At 36.0% G+C, this 23331-nt stretch overlaps 1 protein-coding gene across 1 annotated transcript in view; it reads left to right on the top strand.

Annotated features, from left to right (window-relative positions):
• Positions 1-737: 737 nt before the first annotated feature.
• Positions 738-23331, top strand: part of NYAP2 (neuronal tyrosine-phosphorylated phosphoinositide-3-kinase adaptor 2) — a 244853-nt gene continuing 222259 nt past the window's right edge. Inside the window, exons 1-2 of the mRNA XM_011951926.1 lie at positions 738-1313; positions 9098-9335. Coding sequence (XP_011807316.1) covers positions 9115-9335 — 221 coding nt within the window. The 5' untranslated portion in view covers positions 738-1313; positions 9098-9114. The remainder of the gene's footprint in view (positions 1314-9097; positions 9336-23331) is intronic.

The following is a 23331-nucleotide window of genomic DNA, read 5'->3' on the forward strand; positions in this document are numbered from 1 at the left end:
GTGCAGGGAGGGTGGAGGCAAAACTGATATCAAATAAAGGTATCAAACTGAGATCTAGATGTTCCATTTAAGTTGTTGCTCATTTTCATTAGCCACGCCAGGGGTGAAATGCTTATAACTTAACCATTCTCTGTAGTAAGAACATTTGTTTTCAATGGATTTATATTTTTCCTCTCCATAAAGACTGAATTAGTGCTATAGTGAATATAAATGAAGGGTATTTCTTTAACCTCTTTTCCTTTTATTATTTACTAATCAGACTTCAGCTCAGTTAGATAAAAGAGAGAGGTTCTGTTGCCTAGATGTGAGGCCTTTAATGAAGATGGGAGCCCCCAGGGAGCCGAAATCCAAACTAGAACGATGCCGCTTTCCGGTTTCTTGCAATTTCTTCAGTTGCTTCTTCTCCCGTTTCCAATGGGCCTAGTGAGCAGGAACTATCCAAGGTGCTAGAACGCTGGCGGCCTTGCCGTTCAATGCAGACGGATTGCAGAAACAGAGAAGAAAGATTACTGCTTATTTCAGAAGGTAGGTTCTTTGTTTCAGAATCCCTGATTAATCAGCAGCAGCTTCAACAGACTAAGGCAGCTGGAGAGGAGAAAGAGAAGCAGGAAGGGAGGGAGTCAGGGGCAGGGAGGGAGGGAGGGAGTGGAGGGAGAGAGAATGCGAGAGAGAGAGCTGGTTGTCACGGGGGAGGGACTATGCCACAAGCTGGGCTGCTCCAAACCTTCTGTATGTAAGTGGCAATGAGAAAGAGCATCTTTTTGGCTGAAAGGAGACATTTAGAAAGGATGTTTCTGATTTTTTGTTTTCATTTATTTTTGTCTTCGCAGCATATAATCAAATGAGGTACCTTAGTCAGCTTGGTGATTGCTTCGGGTCTTGTAATCATCTGTGTAGCAAAGTGAGTAAAATCATTCAATTTCTTCCCTGCTGGACCTGGAAGGAGAGGGGTTGTGTATTCATCCCCACCCATTAGCTATGCCCTCTTTTCTCCGAATGTCGATTTAAGGAAGCAAGCACCTGTCTTCTGCCACTGCATCTTCCTAGCAAACTTTAAAGGCCATTTTATCTGATAGGAAGGACATCGAGAATGCTCTGATCTAGTGATGAAGAATCTCGGAGTCGACACTTTTCCCATCCCGACACAATGCACTTTAATTGAAGAAACACTGAGCTGAACTACAAGTCTATCTCTTATGGTGCTGGATTACTCCTACAGAACTGCCCTGAGATCAACCGTGAGAGAGGGCTCTGACAGACACAAGTCACCTTCTGGTTATTGCACTTAGCTCTCCCTGGGGACTTAAATTTTGGTATGTATCTCATTTTTCAGATTCTCTAAGCATGCTAATTGAATCCAGCACTAAATAGATCAAGCAATCTGGTGGTAAAATGGAATGGATTTTAGTTAGGGATACTTAATGCTGAAGTTTGCATGCCTTATTAGGTGGAGCAGAAATAAAGCCACAGTGAAGGCATCCAGGGCTTTAGTGAGCCTGAGGCTATTTTTACTCCCTTACCCACTTAGTTACATTACCATGGAAATGGTTAAACTAGATTTTCATTAGTAAAATAAGCCATGTTGAATTATTAAAAGCATTGAAAATGTTTTCCAGGGTATTAATTGGCATTCAAGTTGTGCATGCTAGCTATTTATCCACTATTCCATACCATAAATATTTTACAACAGTCTCTTAGCACATTTGTGTCAGCAATGAGAGCCCAATTTTACATTCTCAGGAAAAAAAGACATAGTACCCCCCAAAATTCAAAACTACCAGACAAACAGCAAAGCTGACACTGCTTCTTCCTGACTGATTAGACACTTTGAGAAACATTTTTTAATACTATTCAATGTCAGAAAGATTTTATTAGTCTCATCACAATAAATATTTTCTGTAAAACTTTAGGTGGACTTGTTTTACTTGGGACATGTTCTTATTTTGTTGGGGTGTCTCCATCCTAATTTTTCCAACTACTCAGCAGTATTTTAAATACAAGACATGTGGGTATTTCATATCTGGAAAAACTGTTGCATAAAATAGTATTTTTCACTATCATTAGGAAATACTAAAGTTGTTTTGATACCATATAATTTGTTTTTTTTCTAAATATAGCCAAAAAATAATGAAATTCAGATGAAAAGGTTACATGATGTAGTTTTAGTCATTTTAACATCCAAGCATTTATAACCAAGTAATGTGGAATAACAAATATAGAGAAAGAGTTAAAATTAAGTCTCTTCCTAATTCTTCACATTTTAGACAATGTTCCCATTTATTTTATATATTGTCAAGCAAGCACCAATTATACAAAGTAATGAGAAAATGTGGTCCACAAATGCAGAAATTATTTTGTTTTCCTATGGAAAGTGCAGCATACATGAGCCAACTCAGCAAAGAAAGGGACTATGTGAAGGACACAGATAGTTTAGAGAATTAGTGGAAATAGACCAGAGAAAAATATTGCAACTGTACAAGGGACAGTGGAGAAGCCTGAGGACTTGAAACATCTGTCAAGTTTAGGAAGAGAAGTGTAAAAATCCTAGACACAAGAAGGTTGGCTATTGTCTAAAAAAATAAATAAATTATAGACTCCCAATTCAATTAGATGGTTCCCACTCTAGCTCCAGTCAGCAATTTATTAGACTGACTACATCTACTTTGCAAATAATGCCTTGTGAGCATCTGGAACCATTTGGCCCAAGCCTCCAAAAAGTATCTCAGCCACTGGCATTTTGCACGAGTCTCTAATATTAATGGAAATGTACAATCCCTTTACACCATGGGCATACAGCACCATGACAACCTGGAAGATGAGGGGGAGATACCAATTCATGATGCTACTGCATTAACACGATTTATGCCTATTTTACTCATTTTGGGAAGAGAGACCATGGAGAAAAACTCACTGCAAAGTAATCTGCTTTCTGAGAAAAAAGCAATCAGTGTCTTTGTAGTCACTTTAGCAAGCTTTCTTGGTTGTAACTTCAACATTTCCCATTTTGGGCAGAACAGCTGCATTTTGATGACACTGAGAATGAGAAAATGAGTGTGACCATTTGTGGGGTAGGGAGTAGGATTTCAAGCATAATCAAAGTGAAATTATAGGAGTAATGCTTGACAAATTATAAGATTTTTATCAGAAAAAAAATTTGACATGGTTTACATGTGTTATGGGTTATAACCAGGCTAGCCTGATGATTTGGTCCTATGTGAAGTCAGCAAATTTTAAATATTAAGTTGCATATGTATTTTACATATGTATCAGAAGCCTGATTATTTAAATACTTACATTTTCATACACAATGTGTTTTCAAATTGGTTTGAGTACATGCAAAACTTGTAAAAGATCTTTTTCTGCTGCTGAACAAAAACAACAAAAATTAGTCGAAATTGCCTTGGGAAACTTTTATTGGATCAATAATATGAGGAAACAAAAATAGGATTGTCTACCTCAAAGAAGATGCAATGATTAGAGTAGGAAGGAAACTCAAATCTTAGTAACTCAAATTCTAATAACTTCCTCACAGCATTGAGACAGGTGTGATTTAAAGAGCTCAGAAATATATAAAGGTGGAGACTAGAAAACTTTCCCCTCTGCAAATAAAATAAAAACACAGATGTGAAGTACAATAAAAGTAAAATATTTAGGTTTCAATCAGGATATTTATTCCATTCTATGTATTGTGTTCTTCTGGCTGGTCACAAGTAGCATTATAACAATGGTACAAAATAAACTATCTTATTATAGCTATAAGATTATCTTGTAGGATTAACTGTGGCCTAAAATTAAGGAAGCTTCTCATAGAGCTTCAGGTATTAGGATTAGGAATCCACTCTCTCCCAAGACAGAGCCTTTTCTCTCTCCACCACTTAGTATACGTGGCAAATAACCAAGTTAACGAAGTTGTCACAACTTTGTATCTTGGAAAATAAAAGTTTCAGATTCCAGATAAATACCTTAATAAAAGATAAAAGGATCTGTGCCTATGAAGGCTACTGGACTAACTTACTCAGATGATACTAGTACCTATAAAGCTCTACTTTTGGTAAATGGAGATAAATTGCCCATTGGAAGGCTCTGCCTGACAAATCAGTGTACATGTCTATTCTAGCCAGTCCTTATAGAGCTAGAGTGCTTGATATAACAATGTATGAAATTATACTTATGAAGAAATTTGTTCTGAAGCAAAGGGAAGAGAAATGCTTAACCATGCATGAGAAGGAAGATGGCATGCCTAATATTTATCTTACTCTTTGTACACCATTGATTCAACAATATCTTGTAATTAATCAAAAACCCTCTATATCATGGGGAACTCAATCTTGATATTAGTTGGTGCCACAATAAATACCCTCTGGTAGATTGAGACCACACACAACTGATACCTTAATTTACAATGGGAATAGCCCACATAAATCTATAATCTTAGTTCAATTCTTTTGCATACACATCTTTCTCAAAAATGCTGCTTTTTTTAAGCTTCGGAACTAAGGGTCACGTAGTGTCTTAGCTTCTTGACTTCTCTGGATGGAAGCAGTAGCAGGAAACTACAGAAAAAAAAATGAAGTGTTTTTTAAATGTTTTAGTGTTTCTATGAATTCCATTTGGACATACTATACTTAGCTTATGCTCCACATGTGTATATAATGGGTAGTTTTATTTCAGTGAAAACAATTGTAAAGAAATGGAATGTTACCTTCAGCTCTAGGTTCAGCATTGGTAAAGTATAATGATGGCCTTGCACAAAAGAAAATAAGAAAATGGTTAACTCAATAAACAGTTACATGCTTAGCATTTAACTTATGGTAAGAATTCCATCAGTTTAATTTGGTGCAATTTAGCTGGGTGGAATGAAATTTCAAATTTTGAGAAGTGTCACAGTGTTATACAAAGTGATCTTTGTGAAGGGTGTGGTCAACATGATGTAAATAACAAAGTAAAAGAATAAAATAAAGTTGAGCAGTTAACCATACAGCTGTGTGAAAGTCAACATCTGTAACTTACATTAGAATGGCTATGATTCTAGATACAGTAATCTAAAAACTTAAACAAAAAGAGTCTTTTATGAATGCAGAATACCACAGTGGAGGAAAGACAGAGAAAGGGAGGATGTGAAGGTATCTGTAGATTGTACAGGAAATCTGATTTCAGTCATTTTAGGTGCTTTCCCAGGAGGGTCCCTGACACAAATTTTAAATGTTGGCCACAAATTTCAAGGAATGCACACACAGTGTTGCACTGCTTGTATCAATATTGTGCATTGCAAAGAGAATACATCTGTCTTCTAAATGAAGACCAAAGATGCTCGTTTTCAACCAATGCTCAGGGAGCAGGGAAGGGGCTAAAATGTCTAATTTGTTTTGAGCAAAAATGGCAACAGACTCAATGAACTCAATTAAAGGGGATGAACTCAATTAAAAGGGATGCCTGTAGAAAAGCCAGAGTTCCACCTTAGTCTCACCCACTCTGTTGTCACAAATACCCCATGCACCAGTTAATGGTCGTTCAGTAAGTCAGACTCCCTTACTTACTGAGACAGAGCTAAAGATGCTACCTGGAGGAGAGGGGACATTTGCCTCTTAACAAATAGGGTCTTCTAGGATGCCAACATAGGATTAGATGTTCAAGGCAAACCTTTATAAAATTCTTGCATACCTTATTGTCATTTAAGGACCACAAATAAACTTGACTGAACATCCAACAGTCAAAACGCAGCCAACTTTTTGGGGGTTTACAACATACCTTATTCAATATCTACCTTAGGTGTAAATATAAATTTCCAAAAAACAAGGAGATTTATGGTTGTACCTGTCTGTGGGTTCTCACTGCTTTGAATTGGTAGCAGCTGTAATGAAGTAGACAATGAACATAAGGTTGTCTTTTCGCTAGTGAGGCCATGAATCTATTTACTCATAGTTCAGTTGCCTGAGAAACACTTTTGGCTTGGAAGGGTGGAGATCTAGGGTTTGAGAGATGGGATGAGCTTCGTGGTCCATGTGTCCCAGTTTCTTTATTTTCTGGATGTGGACAATGGGGGACAATGGTTATGTGGAGCTGTCCATATATATTTGTTTGGGGGAAGAATGTACGAACTCCTAACCTGGCCTCCATTTACAAATGCATGTTGAAGGAAGTTGCACTACAATAAACATTGTACTTACCTTTGCTTCAAAGTAAAATTACATTTATCAAGGGGTTATATTATTATTAAATATAATTCTAGCCATGTTTAAGAATTGGGAAACTAACAGTAATGTTAGTGACTATTAATAATGGTTAAATTTATGGAATTTGCATTTCTAACTCAATACCCACAACATGAGTCTATTCCAACCACTATTTTTTTTAATGTGGAAATTGTAGCTGAAAAACGTTAATTAACTTGTAGGAAGTCTTAGAGCTAGAGGTGCCTTCACTGGGGTTTATAGGCCATTCTGCCAGCCTCCTTATCCATGCTCTTCAGGACAGCCTCACAGCCTCCTCAATATTACAAACTATTATACTTTTTACATGTGAACAAGTAAACAAAGAGGTGTGATGTTTAAACATTGATCGGGCCTGTGTTCATTTTCAGAGACTAAACACGATCGTCGAACAATGTTTCTTGCTCACTCTTAAAAATAGTGAAAATAAAATGTGTATGACCAACTAGTGAAGTCCACCTAAATCAACACTAGTCACAAGTAGTGCAATTATTTATTTATTTTGCTCTAACACTGCCATGAAGACATCTAGAGGGACATAATTCTGCCTTCATGAGGTCTGTTCATAACACGTGCTCAACAAATACTTGAATAAATGAATGGTCATGGAATTTAATACTTTTCTAGAACTAGGTGGCAGGAGCATGTGTACAAACATTTATCCAATTTTCATTACTTTGAAGTTTTACTAGATATGATGGTTCATTTTCATCTCAAAAAAATTGATCTCCATTTTGTTAAACACATCTTTCTATAGTGTAAATACTTCATAATATTATTTAATATTTTCTCAGAACAAAAATAATTTAAATTCCAGCCAATTTGAAAGACTACTTAGGAAGATAATTAGTTTTCAGAGGTAAACAAGTAGCCCTATTGATATTTGGAATATATAAACTGTGTAGAAATCTCTGGTGTCATTTTGGTTGGAGGAAAACTTAAGGAAAAAAAAAAAACCTTTGGGTAATAATGCCTTATTCAATTGGGAAATATACAATTTTGCTAGAGGGCCGGTAGGAGTGATCCTCATCCAGCCGGAGGCATTATCTCTAGAATTCTTGTAATGGTGACTTGGCTTGCTTAACTTGGGTAGAATTAATTGTCGTGAAGTTATGCTGCTCTTTTTTTATCCAGGCACTAGTAAGGACTAGTGCTTAAGTCCTTGGTAGAAGTGAATTCCTGACAATGGCAATGCTTTAGCTCTCTGAGAATCATTTTCTTGTATTTTTCCCCAAATTGCAATCATTTGTAGCATTAATTTGCTATTCTTAATGTCCATCACATAAGCATCTAATCTGACAGACTGATATTAAAATACAATTCAATTACACCAGATAGTTGGAATTAAAAGGACATTTCATTTGCTAACCTATTACAGCTTAACATAAAACAAAACATATAAAAACTTAACATGAAAATGAAGAGTTAACAAACAACCTTATTGAGGCTCCAGTTTCAATAATTTCTTAGACAGGAGAGAAAAATCCTTAAATTCAGCATGGGTTCCAAATCAAATATGGATTGACTGGCAGCTGAAATGCTAATAAAGTCTGATGAGAAGTAAAATTTCCATAGTTATTATCCAGGTTTTGGAACATGATTATACCTGTAAAAAAATCAGAATGAAAATTATTTGTAATTGAAAAAACAAAAGTCTGGGAGTTTTACATCAAAGAGTTGGGCTGATATTTTAAAAATATCTTTCTAAGTCTTTTAAAGAAAGTAAAACATGCAAGGGAATTGATAACTTTTGAATGGAGAATTTTTTCCCCCTTGTTAATTGACTTTGCTTTTGGTTTTTTAATCTGACTCAATTATACCAGTTTCTTATACCACAATTAATACGCAATTAGTACAGTAAGCCTTCCTTCCACTCATCTGTCCATCTACCCATCTAACCACACATATACATTTGACATTACTATTGCTGCCAGTTCATACTTTTTAATGATAATATTAGCTAATAGTATTACATACTTACTATTGTTTAACTCTATTCTAAATTATTTACAGTCTTCACCTGTCCTAACCTTCACATCAGCAGGAGGTAGGAGTTATTACTAGCATCATTTTACAGTTGAGAGTAATATATGCTAATTGAAATTCCTATGCTTTTTTGTTTTGTTTTGATTAATTTTGGTTTCTCAGTAATCCTTTCTGAGGCTCAAGTTTTTAAAACTTCATGTAACAATGAGACAACAGTTGTCAATGCTTGAATTACCAGACTGGTCAGGATTCATGTGGTCCTAGTGATCTACGATATGTTAGTTGTAGTATGAAGGCATTATGGAGGACCATTATGGAGAGGAATGAAGAGTTAAAAAGGATTCTTTTATAGATACGGTTATATTAGAAATGTGTTTTTCTTTTACTACTACTATATTTTGCATAAATAGTTCAGATTCATACATTTTAATTTCAAAAATTAAGGGAAGCACATATATGTACAAAAGTTCTTTCCAAATAATTACATCATTTTACTTGAAATTGAACAGAAAAGTCTTTATGGCAATCAGAAATACATGAAGCTTGGATCTTATATATCTTCTTTGTGTAGAAACATATTGTAAGAAACAAAATTATTATTGTAATTATGCAAACCAAATGTTTAACTTTGCATACAGTATTTACACCTTCACATCATCTTATAGTTCAAGAGCTTTGGCCTTTGTCCTGCTAGTGTTGCTACTTTAAGAGAGGGTTTGCTACTCAGGTAGCACTTATTTAATATTTACTTCAAATATTCTGGTTGCAATTATTCTAGTGGGACATTTTCTCCAATCAGATTTGGTCATAATCATTGGAGATTTGAGTTGTTAGGGATAATAAACAGCACCTTGCTTTTTTCCCCACCCTGGATAAAAGTAAAATGTGTTCTCACCCTGCAGGCAGTGTTCCTCTTTACATGATACCCTCCAAGATGATGAGTTCTAATCCCGAGGAAGACCCTTTGGACACATTTCTCCAGTACATTGAGGATATGGGGATGAAGGCCTATGATGGCTTGGTTATTCAGAATGCATCAGATATTGCGCGAGAGAATGATCGCTTGAGAAATGAAACTAACCTGGCCTATTTGAAAGAGAAGAATGAAAAACGCCGAAGACAAGAAGAAGCAATAAAACGGTAAATATAAATAAAATTATTTCGAGTTTTGTGCACACAAGAAAGTCCATGAGGGCTGTTAAGGCTGTGATGTTGTCGCTCGGTCAGAAAAGGTCTTTCAGAGTCAGTTAGACTTGGCGAGAGTATATGAAAGTGAACTCTCAACTATAACGAAAACACCACCCACCCTGCCAATATCATCCTTAGTTAACAACAGTTATTTCCTTATGTGTGCGCATCTGCAGCTACAGACGGGATGGGGAAAAATTCAGTTTCCTCTGAACAAAAGCTTATGCTCAATAACCTCTTGGCAAAGGAGCAAGGGAAAACACAAACCCTTCAATAGCCCAAGTTTGATGAAAATCCCTACCTTTAATGGCCTTTGATTATAGTTCTTACCTTTAAATAGAGCTCATCTTCTTTCTAGATTATGGCCAAGAAACATCAATAATTATACTTACGTGAGCCTCTGAAGGCAGGTAGAATCCTCACGGTGTGCTCTCCCTACGCAGAATTTTGTGGCTGTTAAATTTCTTGTTTGGTACCAAGTGCCACAAGTTTGTTCAAACGGAATTACTTTTATGATGCAAAACCTACCAGCTACTAGCTGATGAGCCCCAGAGGGTGGCCTTCCAAATTGAGGTTAAATTTCCTAGAGTGCTGACACCAAACGAAGAATGCATATCTTTTGATTTTTTAAAAAGAATGTCACAATGCTTTCAGTTTGCATGTGTGTGTGTCTTCTGTTGGTACAGGGAGACACCTGTGTCAGATGGAATCCTGTTTCTTCAATAAAGTTCATTCACTAAATGAAAAATCCAGAATATAGGGACTTAATCTATATCAATTAGCTTGATAACTGAATAATAATAATATGAAAGACATTTTGATGGTTAATTGGGAGATTTTTCATCTAATCAGGCGTTAATACTTTTGCTTATCATCTCTGTACGCTACGATATTTAAAAAACTAAAATATTATCTTAAAATGAATTTTTCATGCTTATAAAGAAGCTAGGTAAGATCACACTACTCCGATAATTTAATTAAAAATAACTATATGGAGAGAGAGAGATGATTTGGAAGCAAAAAGCTAGAAATAGAAAGGAATGGTGTACAAGATTGTTTTAAAAGAGAACTCTTTTTTCTCTGGACTATTAAAATGAAAATATATTATCAGGTATAAAAATTGCATAACTGATCAACATTTTCACAATTGCATGTATTTATATTTAAAGTCAATTAATTTATTTTTGAGGACTATGTGATTTTGATTTCTAACCAATTTTAACAGGTATCACAATAATTTTCTAGAGCGTATAAATGCCATCTTAGGACATTTTTTTCTTCTGTGAAGTATTTTTGAGGGACTTTTTTTGTGTGTGAGCATTTAACTTTAGTTTTATGAGTCTGAGTTTTCTAAAATTCAAAATACAAAGGATGACCTACATGTTTTTGAAAGTAACTTCAAAACTCTAAAGTCTGAAGTTTGTAATCTTGGCATTAAAACTCAATAATAAATCCTTTTCTGTAAGCATATAAATAAAATTATTTTCTGGATCATTCCATTAGCTTTTACAGAACACCCAAAGTGTGCTTATCACTGTACTACTATCTTCTGTATTTCATTAACAAGCTTCAGTAGGTTTCTACTTAAAGATTCATAGTTATTAAGACAACAAAAATGGCTAATTTTTAGGTGGTTAACTGTCAAGTGTTCAAAAAGGGGCATAACCTCAGAGGACTAAAGTCCAAGGGACTTAGGAACAGGCATTTAGGTAAATGGAGACACAGTAAAACCCTGTCATTACATGGTAAGTGAGGTCTAAGTAATCCATTTATGTGAACTTTGAGTTGATTCCTGCTAGTCTGATAAAGCAATATTTTTCAGAACTATGTTAATAGCATAAAAGTAAAGATAATTCAGATCACACATTGAATGGAAGAAGTCCCATATTATCTGGAGACATTCACGTCTACTCAGCCCATAAGCAGAAGATAAAATTTTAGTCCTACTTGAGAATAGAGCAAAAGAGAGAAGTACATCATTTTGTTGTGTCCTAACTGCTGAGAGATAACGTTGGTTTGCACTGGGATGGTAGCGGTAAAGGTGGTGTAAAATAATAAATTTATGGGCACCATTTGAATTTTCTGATTGATGAGATGCAGTAGTTGAGCAAGAGAGAAAAAAATTAATTAGAGGTGGCTCTCGGGTTTGTTCTGTTGTTGTTTTCTACTTTATTTTGTTTTTGCCTAGGCTAGCAGAAGGATGTTTCCATTTAATGCAATGGCAAAGACTAAAAGGGAAGCAAGTTTAGGGTAAGTGATGGCGGGACAGGAGCTCAGCTTTGGTATGACGATTTTATGAAGCCTTTTAAATGTCCAAGTGGAGGTGATGGAGGCCGTTGAGTAAAGAATCTGGAAGCTACGGTAGAGTTCCAAGCCGAAGGTACAAATATGAGAGTTGTAGTCTATAGATTTCACCATCATGAGCCGATATGAGGATAACTAGGACTTAAATTTAATTAGAGATGATAAAAGAACCCAGGATTGCCCCCTGGAGGCACCTGATTGCTCATATGATAGGAACTGTGGAAGAATTCAGCAAGAACAGTTAGTGAGAGGGGAGAACCACAAAGGAGTGTGATGCCTTAGAGTGAAGTGTCAGAAGCGATTAAAGAAGAGAGAGACATTTGGCTGATACATCAAATACGTGGAAGCCTGAGAACTGACCATTGCTTTTTACCACATTGGTGTTATTAATAAGAACAATTTCACTGAAGGGCCAGGAACAAAACTGAATAGGATTGTGTTCACAAGAGAATGAAAATAAAGGATTTGAACAGAATATAAATAATTATTTATAAATAACATACGTGTTATTTATAAATAAGTATGTTATTTATAAATAGTATATATTTATAAATGATGTATTTATTATTTATAAATACATATATGTACAATATATATTTATAAATGATGTATTTATTTGATGTAATATTATATTATTTATAAATACATCATTTATAAATATATATTATATTATACTATAATAATATTATATTATCATTTATAACTGCAACCTCTGCCTCCCAGGTTCGAGCAATTCTCCTGCCTCAGCCTCCGGAGTAGCTGGGACTACAGGCATGCACCACCATGCCCAGCTAATTTTTGTATTTTTAGTAGAGATGAGGTTTTGCTATGTTGGCCAAGATGGTCTTGATCTCTTGACCTCACGATCCACCTGCCTCAGCCTCCCAAAGTGCTGGGATTACAGGCGTGAGCCACCGTACCCAACTTTTTTTTTTTTAAATAAAAATTTTGTTCCCGTAAGAAGGGAGAAAATTAGCATATTCAAAATGTGGGTGTGAATGATTACTGCAGAAGGAGAAATATTGATGACTTAGAGAAAGGGAAAAGTTGCTGTTAGAGAGTCCTTGAGTAGGTAGGAAGGGAGGCGTCTAGGACATTCTAGATGGAGCACTGACTGCTCAGCCCTGGTAAGAAGACAGATGCCACGTTATGTGGATGAATATATCATGACTGAATGAAAGATTAAAAACTGGCGTGAAAAGTTCCCAAACCTGGTTATCTAAAGTCAATACATAGATTTAAATCAGGAGCCAAATTATGGAGATAAAATTTGTGAAAAACCATCAGAGCAGCTGAGAATAACTAGTAGAAAAAGAAACAGAAAGGTGGAATTAAAGAACAGTCCTTTCTCCCTGTTTCTCCAAAAGCTTCAGTACAGTTAAAGCTGCCAAGTGGAGAAGAGCTGGAGCCTTGGGTCTAGGACAAGCTCTAGTGGGAAAATAGTGGGCTAGGAAAGTAAACCAAGATGGAAATCTGTTCTATGCCTGTGCTGCGGAGGCACAGGGGAATTACTCCCGTCAGGACACACTCAGACCTCACCTCAAAGACAATCACAGGTAGAGATTCAGATGGCAGCAGGAACCCTGACCAGGTGCACATATGGGAGACAGTCATTTGTGGGCTATGCCCCAAATCTGGTGAGGTCAATCATATCCCAAACATTATTTTATTACTGTCCTCACAGTAAGCACATGCACTAGGATTTGAAAAATGTATATGTGTCTGGCTAACTAGAATTTTCCTTTCTTTCCTACTTTCCCTCCCCAACATGTTTTTCTAGAATTTTAATTTAAAACATGAATATCTCTGGAGGGGACAGAATACTAGTAAAGTTTTCTAGTTGTTGCGATTTCTCAGGTGTCTTTCTTTTCCAAAAGCAGGACCCACCTACGGTGTGAGGACAGAGATAGTATCTGGATAGGTAAGGGAGGAAGTTGGAGAGAGAAAAGTGAAACAGGCCAAACAAGTAATGATAGGACAGGATGAGGAGGCTAAAGTCTTTAACCTCCTTATGATAGACTGGCTGTGGAATCTCAAATGATCTAGTCTCAGTACTCATGGTAACGTCCACATTCAATTTTATTTCATTCATATGGTGACTGGATATCTCAGAGTTCTGACAATTTAAAAATAATAACAGTCTTTCATTCTTTTCTCAAACTACAATTTTGGAATTGCTGCCACGTTCTTAATTAAAAAAATGTGTTTTCAGTATTTTGAGAAAGTCCATAGCAAGTTGCTAGTCACACTGGCATTTTGGGATTCCGGGGATGGTGAAAGATACAGAGGACCAACATCTAAACCTAACACATGTTTTAATATTTTTAGCATGCAATTTACATTGAGTAGAGAGAATTCAATGAGGCATTAATAAACGTAGTCTAATTACTTAAAATTGTGTAACATATCTGCTTGATGCCTTTTAAAACTATACTGCAGTTTAGTATATAGAATATACATGCTGAAAATCTAAAGATGGGGCATGTTTGACCTTGAAAAGGCATTGATGATAATTCTCTGTGAAATATGCCAGTTGCAATTTCAGAAACGTGCAGACTGCCAAGGATTGCTTAAAAAATGGAAATAGGATTTCATATGATTGACCTTCTGGATCACATATGTGCTGAAATGCCTTTTGTGCTGATGCTGGGAAGCTTAAAACACTGAGCTCTTAGAAAAAGAATATCCTCATCACTTTCTCAGTGTTCTAAGTCACTTAGGCTTTCTGAGCCCAATTCCTTATTTTTAAACTAACTTGAGCACCTTGTCACTATTAACTTTCTTGCACCTTCACTTCCATTTCTCAAATGGGATTTTACTCAAAAGTCTGGCTGGGTGAAAAAATATCAAATAAAAAGCGATGCTCTTCGTGTTTTTCCTAACAGCTTCAAATAACATTTGGTGAAAAAGAGAAAAAGCCTTAAAGGAAACAAGTTAATGGAGAATGAAAAATTATTTTAGTAGCTCATCTTTTCTGCTATTTAAAATCCTAATGGCTTTGTGCAGGCACTGTTAAATGAGATTTACTTTTTTTATGAAAAACCTTTAAGAAAACAAACACACAAAACCTATAGCTTCACACAAATGAGTTCCCTTGAGATGGGTTGCAAAATTCCAGTTTATCATGTGATTGAGAGAAAAGGCAAGAAACAGGAAGGCTAGTCGTGTATTGAACCATTGACACGTTCAGGAACCAGCCAATGAGAAGAAGGCAAGTGACGGACTAGAACAGAGTCCAACCACAAACATCCCTTAAGGCAGTACCTGGGTGTACCTGTGAACACCTTCCTGGGAGTTGACTATTTACAGGCCACCAAGTTTAGGCCATCAAGTGACGATATCCCCTGAGAAGGACAGGCAATCCAAAGATAATCTGATACGCCAAATGCACAAAAAGTCCCTTCAAACAAAGTTTTCTTTCTGAACTCTGAAACTGGTTCTTGCACTGTCTCATTTTGCTATTAGCTATAGTATTTTAAAAACAGTATAGGAAACATCCTTTAAATTAAAAGCAACAAGAAAAGCTGTTCCCAGTACATGTCTTTCTGAGCATCATATCTCCCATAGGTAAGGGTAGGATTTCTTTTTTTCTAATCAAACAAATGCTACATTAGTTACATTTTCCTAAACATTGTGAATCTGGAAGACAGCTCTCGACTTTAGCAAAGTGGTTCTGACACAAAGGACTACTTAGGCTGATTAGGAGCGTCTCTGTTCCCTGTGGATGCCCTCAAGGGATCTATATGAGGTTATATTTCCTCTTTAAAAGTGATGGAAATGGAATTAGATTACTTACAGCTCCTTTAAAAAAATACATGCAATTGCATATTATTATATGTACTTGAAAGCTATCTATATTTGAAACAGTCATTATTTCTGTTACTCAAAAAGAACCACTAAACTTCCTTTGGACCATGAAGAAAAATAAAGCAAAAATAAAAATAAAGAAAATATTTGTTTTTCCTTTACTAACACATTGCTACCCAAAAGGCAAACGGTTATGACATCCAAGTTTTGAATTGGTTAATATTTTAAATGACTACTTTACCCAAAGACATAATTACACAGAGAGCTCTTATTAGAGAAATGTTAACAGTTACATAAATCCTCTTTAGATAGTAATGGCTTCTGGGAACATACCCATGATTTGTGGCAGTAGACTTTGTGGAAATAGCATCTATTGAAGTGCATTTTTGTGAATGATATACCCACTCATTGCACCATGAATAGCTATTTTGGTCACGAGTAGCTAATATTATTAGGTTTGTTTTAATTGGAGGCATGTAGAAAAATGAGATACCCTATTTCTACATGAAAAGCAGTGTTTAAAAAGCCCCATTGCACAGGTGGAGTGAACATGGTTTAACAAAGGTTGGGAAACACCCTGTCAACTTTAAGAAATACTCCACCAGCTTGCCTAAGAGTATTTAGGAATACTCTACAGGGAGCACAGAAATACTATGTAACTAATCTATGCTTTGAGCAACAGACACACACACACACACACACACACACACACACAAAAGCCTTCAGCCATCCTCCTATCTAGAATTAAACTCAAATCTGCAGCATGTCAGGGTCTTGCTGGAATGAGTCAGCTGATCTGATCTGATGTGAATTTCTGACCTAATTTTGCTGTAGGACTTAGTGCTCAGGCAGAGAAAACAAGGTTAATGTGTTGATAACGGGTGAGATTAAACAGCAGCCAGTATCTTAATAACCTTCTCTAATTTCAGCTTTCTCTTGTGTTTGTGATTAATTTGAATCACTTTTCTATTAATCATTTCGGGGGACCACAAACTGCTTTGCTTGTTTTTATGTAAAAATCATGCATCCAGATTTTCTTCTTCAAAGCTAAACAAGATATTCATATATGGGAGTAATTTTGATTAAAAAATATCAAATGCATGGGGAAGTTTTTTATTCCTCAAACCATATGATTAGACCAGAAAAATTCTTTATTGAGCCAGATGTTTAATCTGCAAGGATGATTCTAAATGAATTAATTTATGATAGGTGTTCTTTTTTTTTTTTTTTTTTTAGTGCTCATGGTGAAAGTTAATCTAAGGAGTCCCCTTATACAAGTCAAAATGGCGTCTGTCCTGCTTGCCTATTGTTTTCAGTTAGAGCCATCAAGATTCCCAAGATGCTTAATACAAACTTCAGAATTTATAAATTTACAGTTTACATTGTGCTTATATTAGTAATAGAGACAATCCTTGATTTTTCATCTAGTCACCTGCCAGGACAGAGTAGAGGCAACGTTAAAAAAAAAGGTCCTTTAAAGGTTCCTGTTAGGGTAAGCCTCCTTCAGTCTTCTCACGTACCTTTCAAGAGCTATTTATACTTTTGGTTGTTTTAACTTTAATTATATCCTAGAAGTAGCACTTATTTTACATTTTAAGAAGCTCAATATCTGTTCTATATCTGAAATAAATAGACAGATGTTGGCAAGAGGAGGGGCCTTTCAGAACAGAGCCTCATGTGAGCTACTCAGTCAGCATGAGAATTAAGCTCTTCTGACAGAGGAAATTGCAGTGAAGCGTGGACCTTCCAAACATCCAACACCATGGCAAATTGAATGATTAAACAGAAGCCCATTGGAGAATTTAAGGTAATTTTTCTTTGAAAAGTAATGTTAAATGTGGAGAGATAGTTATAGACTGACTGTCAATAGTTTCCTGTTGAGGACTATTTTTTATATTCTTCTAGCTATTGGAAGATATCTTTAACCAAAGATGGCCTTTGTAAAATGTTTAAAAAAAAAAAAAACCCATAGGAAAAAGAAATTATTATGGAGTAAGGCTGTGAGTCAGGGGACTTTTTTAACTGCTAAAAATGCAATGTCTCCTAGAGAATGTGTCTAATGTAACAAATGAAACTGCTAGAATACAGCCTGAGCATGCTAATAAAATTGCTCCAAGACTTCTAACTTTGAGGTCGCCTAAAGAAAATGTCTTCACTATATATGTATGGGTTACCTTAAAATTAATTTTAATTATGAATTGATAAAAGGAAAATCAAGTCCCCCCTCAAAATGAAACTCTGCCTGAAACACATGCCTCTAGTTAAAAGTTATTCCCAATAATGCTCATATTTGGAAATACACAATGGAATATTCATGTCCATACTGGAATGTGAATATAGCTAGCCTGCTAGGAAGCAGAAAAAAAGATCACTTTATAAAAGAAAGAAAAAGAAAATCAATTTCAGTAAGATGTACAAGGAAGATGTTTTAAAAAATAAAAAGACCAGTATTTAAAATCCATTATTTTAATTGTAAATTGCATTTTCATCTCTGATTTGGAGCTAAGTATACCACTCAGCATATCCTGATGTTTGAATAAAAAATGAAGTGGTTCAGCAAAGAATGAAGAGAGCTGTTACCAAGGAGACTTCTTAATTTTCTATTAGGTTGATGTTTGTATGTATTGCATAGCTATTTTTTTCTGTATTAAATTTTTCATTAAGCATATATTGGGCATCTATTATATGTCAGTCATTGCTCTAGGTGCTTGGGATAAGATGGTGAACAAAATACCAAAACATGCTTGTCTTCATCGGAGTTACAATCTGGTAGGGGGTTGGGAGGTGGAGAAGGCAGACAAAAAGGAAACAAGTACATACAGAGTAAGCGCAAATGTAATAAATTCTGTGAAAACAAAAAAAACTAAACAAGAGAATTAGGGATCAGGAGCATGGGGATAGTGCAATTTAAAATAAGCTCAGGGAAAGACTCAGTGAGGATGTGACATTTGAATAAAGACCTGAAGTAATAAGTGAGTAAAGAAGCCATGCAGACCTCAGGAAAAACAGATTTCTAAGGAAGAAGGAATGTGGAGAGAAGAGGTCATAATGGGGAGCATTCCTAGCACATAGAAGGATAGAAGGTCCATGAAGGATATCACTGTGGTTCCAACAGGGCAGAGCAGGTGAGGTGGGGGTTAGAAGATTGGGCCAGAAGCAGTGGAGTCCAATCTCGTGAGGACGTGGAGGTTACTGTCAGGAAGCCGGCTTAGCTCAGGGTGAAGTTGGGATGAGACGGGTCTCAGTAAGGGCAGGGCAGGGAGACCAGTTAGGAGGCTGTAAAAGCAATAGAGATGAGGGAAGATGGTGGCTAGGACCAGAGCAGCAGCCCTGGAGGAGGTGAGATGTGATGGAATCGTAGTTACATTCTGAAGGTAGAATTGACAGAATTTGGTGATAGATTGGATGGGAAGTGTGAGAGCAAGCTAAAAGGATGGCGTTTCCATTAACTGAGATGTGGAAGATGGCAGAATAACCAGGTTTGTTGAGAAAAGTTGTAGACACAGTATGTTTGAGATGTGTATTAGGATTTCAATGATTTGTTGCTCTTTGTTAGAATTTCATGTTTCGTTTTTGATAATTTGTAGGTATGAGGTTGACAGTTTTACAGAAATGTTAATACTTTTATAAAACTTTTAATATACTTAGGAAAAGTCAAAAATTCTGAAATGCTTTTATAAAACTCTAAAAACTGTATACATATACACATTTAAGTTTCAGGAAAGTTTTTGCTATTGTATATGTGTAATAACATCACACATGAGATCTATTCTCCTAACAAATTTTTAAGTGCGTAACACAGTATTGTTAACCACAGGTACAGATCTCTAGAACTTATTCATCTTGCAAAACCGAAACTTTACACTCATTAAATAGCAAATGGAGGGCAAGCACCCAGATTAACCAGAACAAATGAACGATTGCCTAGAGGTCTCTGCCTTTTGTGCAGTTAGTGAAATCATGCAATCGGTGACACTGATTCTAAGAGCTGTATGATCCACACACTCAGCTGCTTTCCAGTTTAGGGCAGAGATGACAGTCACAAATCCTGTAATCTAAGAAGGAAGGTAAACGGCAGATGTAGGCCTACAGAATGCTTGACATTTTCAAAAAGGAAAAATGCTCTGATAATGGGAAGATTCAGTTATTAGCATTGGTGATGTTCACTTAAGACATTTTTGCAATGATGGATACACAGATAACTAGTTGATGCTTTCAACTAGATAGAAAACTAGGGATGTTTTCTGTTCTTGGGTATTTCAATAAACCTGTAGGTTACTACCTCATTGTAAGAATGAAACTTGGAGTAATGCTGTGTATATGGGTGAAAGGGAACATAGTAGTGGGAAAATCCTTGTGCCTTAATACAAGGTGGAATCAGTTTCTTTCACTTGCTAGCTTTAATGAGATTCATAATGAGTCCCTTAACTCTTAAAGTTGTTTATCCCTTTTGAATTGGAAATAACAATCTTCATTTTGTTGAGCTGTCAAAAGAAAGAAAAGATAGAACATGTGGCACAACTAGTGGGGTAACCAACTTATTATAGAATTGGTAGCCTCTATTATTGTATTTGTATTAATATTATTATTACTATTATTATTATTATTTTTACTGTCACCATTTTTACCTTCATCTTTATCACTTAACGTGGCCATCTTAATAACATCATATGGCACATGTCTACAAAGATTTCACTTCCATGTAGAGTAGAAAGCAATACACGGGAAGATTGTTTGCTTTGGACATTTGCAAATGACACATGTACCCAGCCCCCAACTGTGAATTTTCTACTTTATCATTTTGTTTTATTTTATCAATGTACACATATTTTGTTCTTTCTCCTAAAATAGTTAAAATTACACAAGGATAATTTTGGCATATGAATAGATTCAAAAGGATGCAATAATTGGTAGGTTTAGTCTTAATTATTAAACTAGCTTCCAAGAGCAGAGAAGCTGTCTCTTGTGCATAGTAGGTTAGTAAACATTTGTCAAATCAGATTGTGTTGAACCCGCTCAGTGCACTGATGATGACTTCTCCAAGGGAATAGTAAATAAGCAGGCATAACATGTGATATTGTAAGTGCAATTCGCTAATGAATTTCCAGATATATCCAGGGAATTACCCTGAAAGGTTTTTTCTTGGCACATGAGCTGCTATATTTTTACTCTATTAATATAAATGTTTTGGTGAAAATGTCATACATTTAGGCTAAAGTTAAAGAAGGGAAGAGGTAATGAATTGTGAAGATAAAATGCCTACTTTATGTCTACAAGAACTAAAACCTAAAATAATTTTTAAAATTTTTTTGTAGTTTGATTTCTTTTCTGAAGAGCAATGTATATTCAACATTGCAGGGTAAATGCTACTGGTAGGTTTCAGTTTCATATTGGTTTGGGGATGCTAGGGGAAGCTGGTCCAACAATAACTGACAGCAGTCTTTTGCACAGGCAAAGAGGAGTTCTTTCTTCTTTTTCTTTTCTTTTCTTTTCTTTTTTTTTTTCTTTTTGTTTTTGAGACAGGGTCTCACTCTGACACCCACACTGAGTGCAGTGGCGTGATCTCGCCTCACTGCAACCTCTACCTCCCAAGCTCAAGTGATCTTTCCACCTCAGCCTCTGGAGTAGCTCAGACTACACATACATGCCGCCATACCCAGCTAATTTTTGTATTTCTTTATTCATATAGTACTTGATAGAGTCATTGTAACTCTGACATATCCAGCTCTTTTACAGAGAGAATCAGAATGGCATGGATACATTTGAGTTTTTAGGATTTTTTTCTAGAGGGATTCTTGTTTTATTTATTTACGGTAAAAAAATTTTTTGAGACAGGATTTCCCTCTGTTGCCCAGGCTGGAGTGCAGTGGTGCAATCATGGCCCACTGTAGCCTCAACCTCCCAGGCTCAAGTGATCCTCCCACCTCAGCCTCCCAGGCAGCTAGGACCACAGTCATGCACCACCATGCCCAGCTGATGGTAGAGATGGGATCTCACTATGTTGCCCAGGCTGGCCTTGAAGTCCCAGACTCAAGCAATCCTCCCTTCCCAGGCTTCCAAACTCTTAGGATTACAGGCATGAGTCCCCGCACCTAGTGAGAAGTCTTCTTAACCACCTAGGCTGCTTGTTATTATTAGACTGTCACATAAAATTTTAAAAATTATTTAGATGCCTGTTAGTATATACAATTTAAACAGTATTTGTTTTTGAGACGAGTGACAAAATAGGATTGAAAATCATTTGTCAAGCAAATTGTTTTCTAGGTTATTTTTAGGAGAACGTTATTCTTTCAGCATTTTATTTTACTTAGGGGACAGACGACATTTTGTGATTTACAAAAATAAACAGTAATGGGGAAATTTAAAAAGAAAGATAATGGGGAAATATCTGTAGTAATCAGAGCACATGAAGACTCTTCTCTCAGGAGTAGAGAAGTCACTTCCTTTTTTGTCCTCCTCCTGTACCAGGTTGGAAATTACATAGGAGGGAATATTTGTTCAGGGTGAGACCAGAATCTAAAATAGTTCAACCTTATGTCATCTTCTGGTGTTTTAGAAAAAAGTCAGAGTTAAGACAAATTATTCTCTCCTGCCTAGTGGCCTCTGGATAATGAAGCAGAGGGTTAAGAGATGTGTAGTTTATGGCTTTTCTCTAGATTTTTGCTGGGGCCTATTTGAAGTCCCCAAACCTCAGCAACTCACAACTCTCAGCCAATCAATACAAATAGCATATTTTCTTTAGAAAGGAATCCCATGATGCTTTACAACCCCTATCAGTACAAATACTTTCATTTCTTGAAATCAGTTATCTCAAATGTCAAATGTTATTCTTGGTTTGTTTTCTTCTTCTTCTTTTCCACATAATTTTACATTTACTTCATTTAAATGACTTTTTAGGATTTTAATTCTTTTTCTGGTTTCCTGTCTTTTATAATCCATTTCAATTCCAATATTTATTTTCTTTTATTTTGTGTTTGTTCTGTTCAGTTTGCCAGCAATTATTTAAAATGTCTCGGTATTTCAAATAAAAGTAGAGGAAAGAAACACATTTTCAAAACATGGTATATGGTTCAACAGATTAAATGGGATAAAAAGAGATTGTGAAGGGGGAAGGAAAATAACTACCCAGTAAAAGGCTTTTTAGCAAATCGTACTGAATCTCATTAATAAGGAAGACGTCCACTAAAGCTGTACAATCAATCTGCCATGTGCATTAGTGATGTCTAGTCCAATTCAGGTAGATAAATTGTTCTCTAAGTGTCAGTCGGCTGCCACTCAAATCACAATACCAGTAATACAGGCCATGAGGAATTTCTCCTGACTCATGACGAATTTTTTTTCACAGGGTTAGACTGGAATAAACAGGTAAAAGGGAAGAATGATGTCTGTCTGAATGAACACCACCAGCAACAGCAAAAAAGGACAGATAACTGGAGAGATAAGCAACAGGCAAGGATGCTGTGAACCGATCTATTTAAAAAAAAAAAAAAAAACTGGCAGGGAGTAATTCAACTACACACCATTGCCAACAGTGTCAGCTAAAAATACAACTGGAAAAAAGTATAGTCAATACAAAACTTGCAAAGTCAGATGAGGGCATCACCGTAGTGTAGAGATACCCTTCAGGTGGAAACTCTCAAGCACAAAACAAGGAGAATAAAGGAGAAAAGGAAACAAAGTAACAGAACACTTCCATGAATATTTTAATGACAGCATCTTAGCCTGGTTTCTAATCATGAAGAATTTTTTTTTTTTGAGACGGAGTCTCGCTCTGTGGCCCAGGCTGGAGTGCAGTGGCTGGATCTCAGCTCACTGCAAGCTCCGCCTCCCGGGTTCA

This window comes from Colobus angolensis, unplaced genomic scaffold (genome assembly GCF_000951035.1).
Source record: "Colobus angolensis palliatus isolate OR3802 unplaced genomic scaffold, Cang.pa_1.0 Scaffold33, whole genome shotgun sequence".
Lineage (NCBI taxonomy): Eukaryota > Metazoa > Chordata > Mammalia > Primates > Cercopithecidae > Colobus > Colobus angolensis.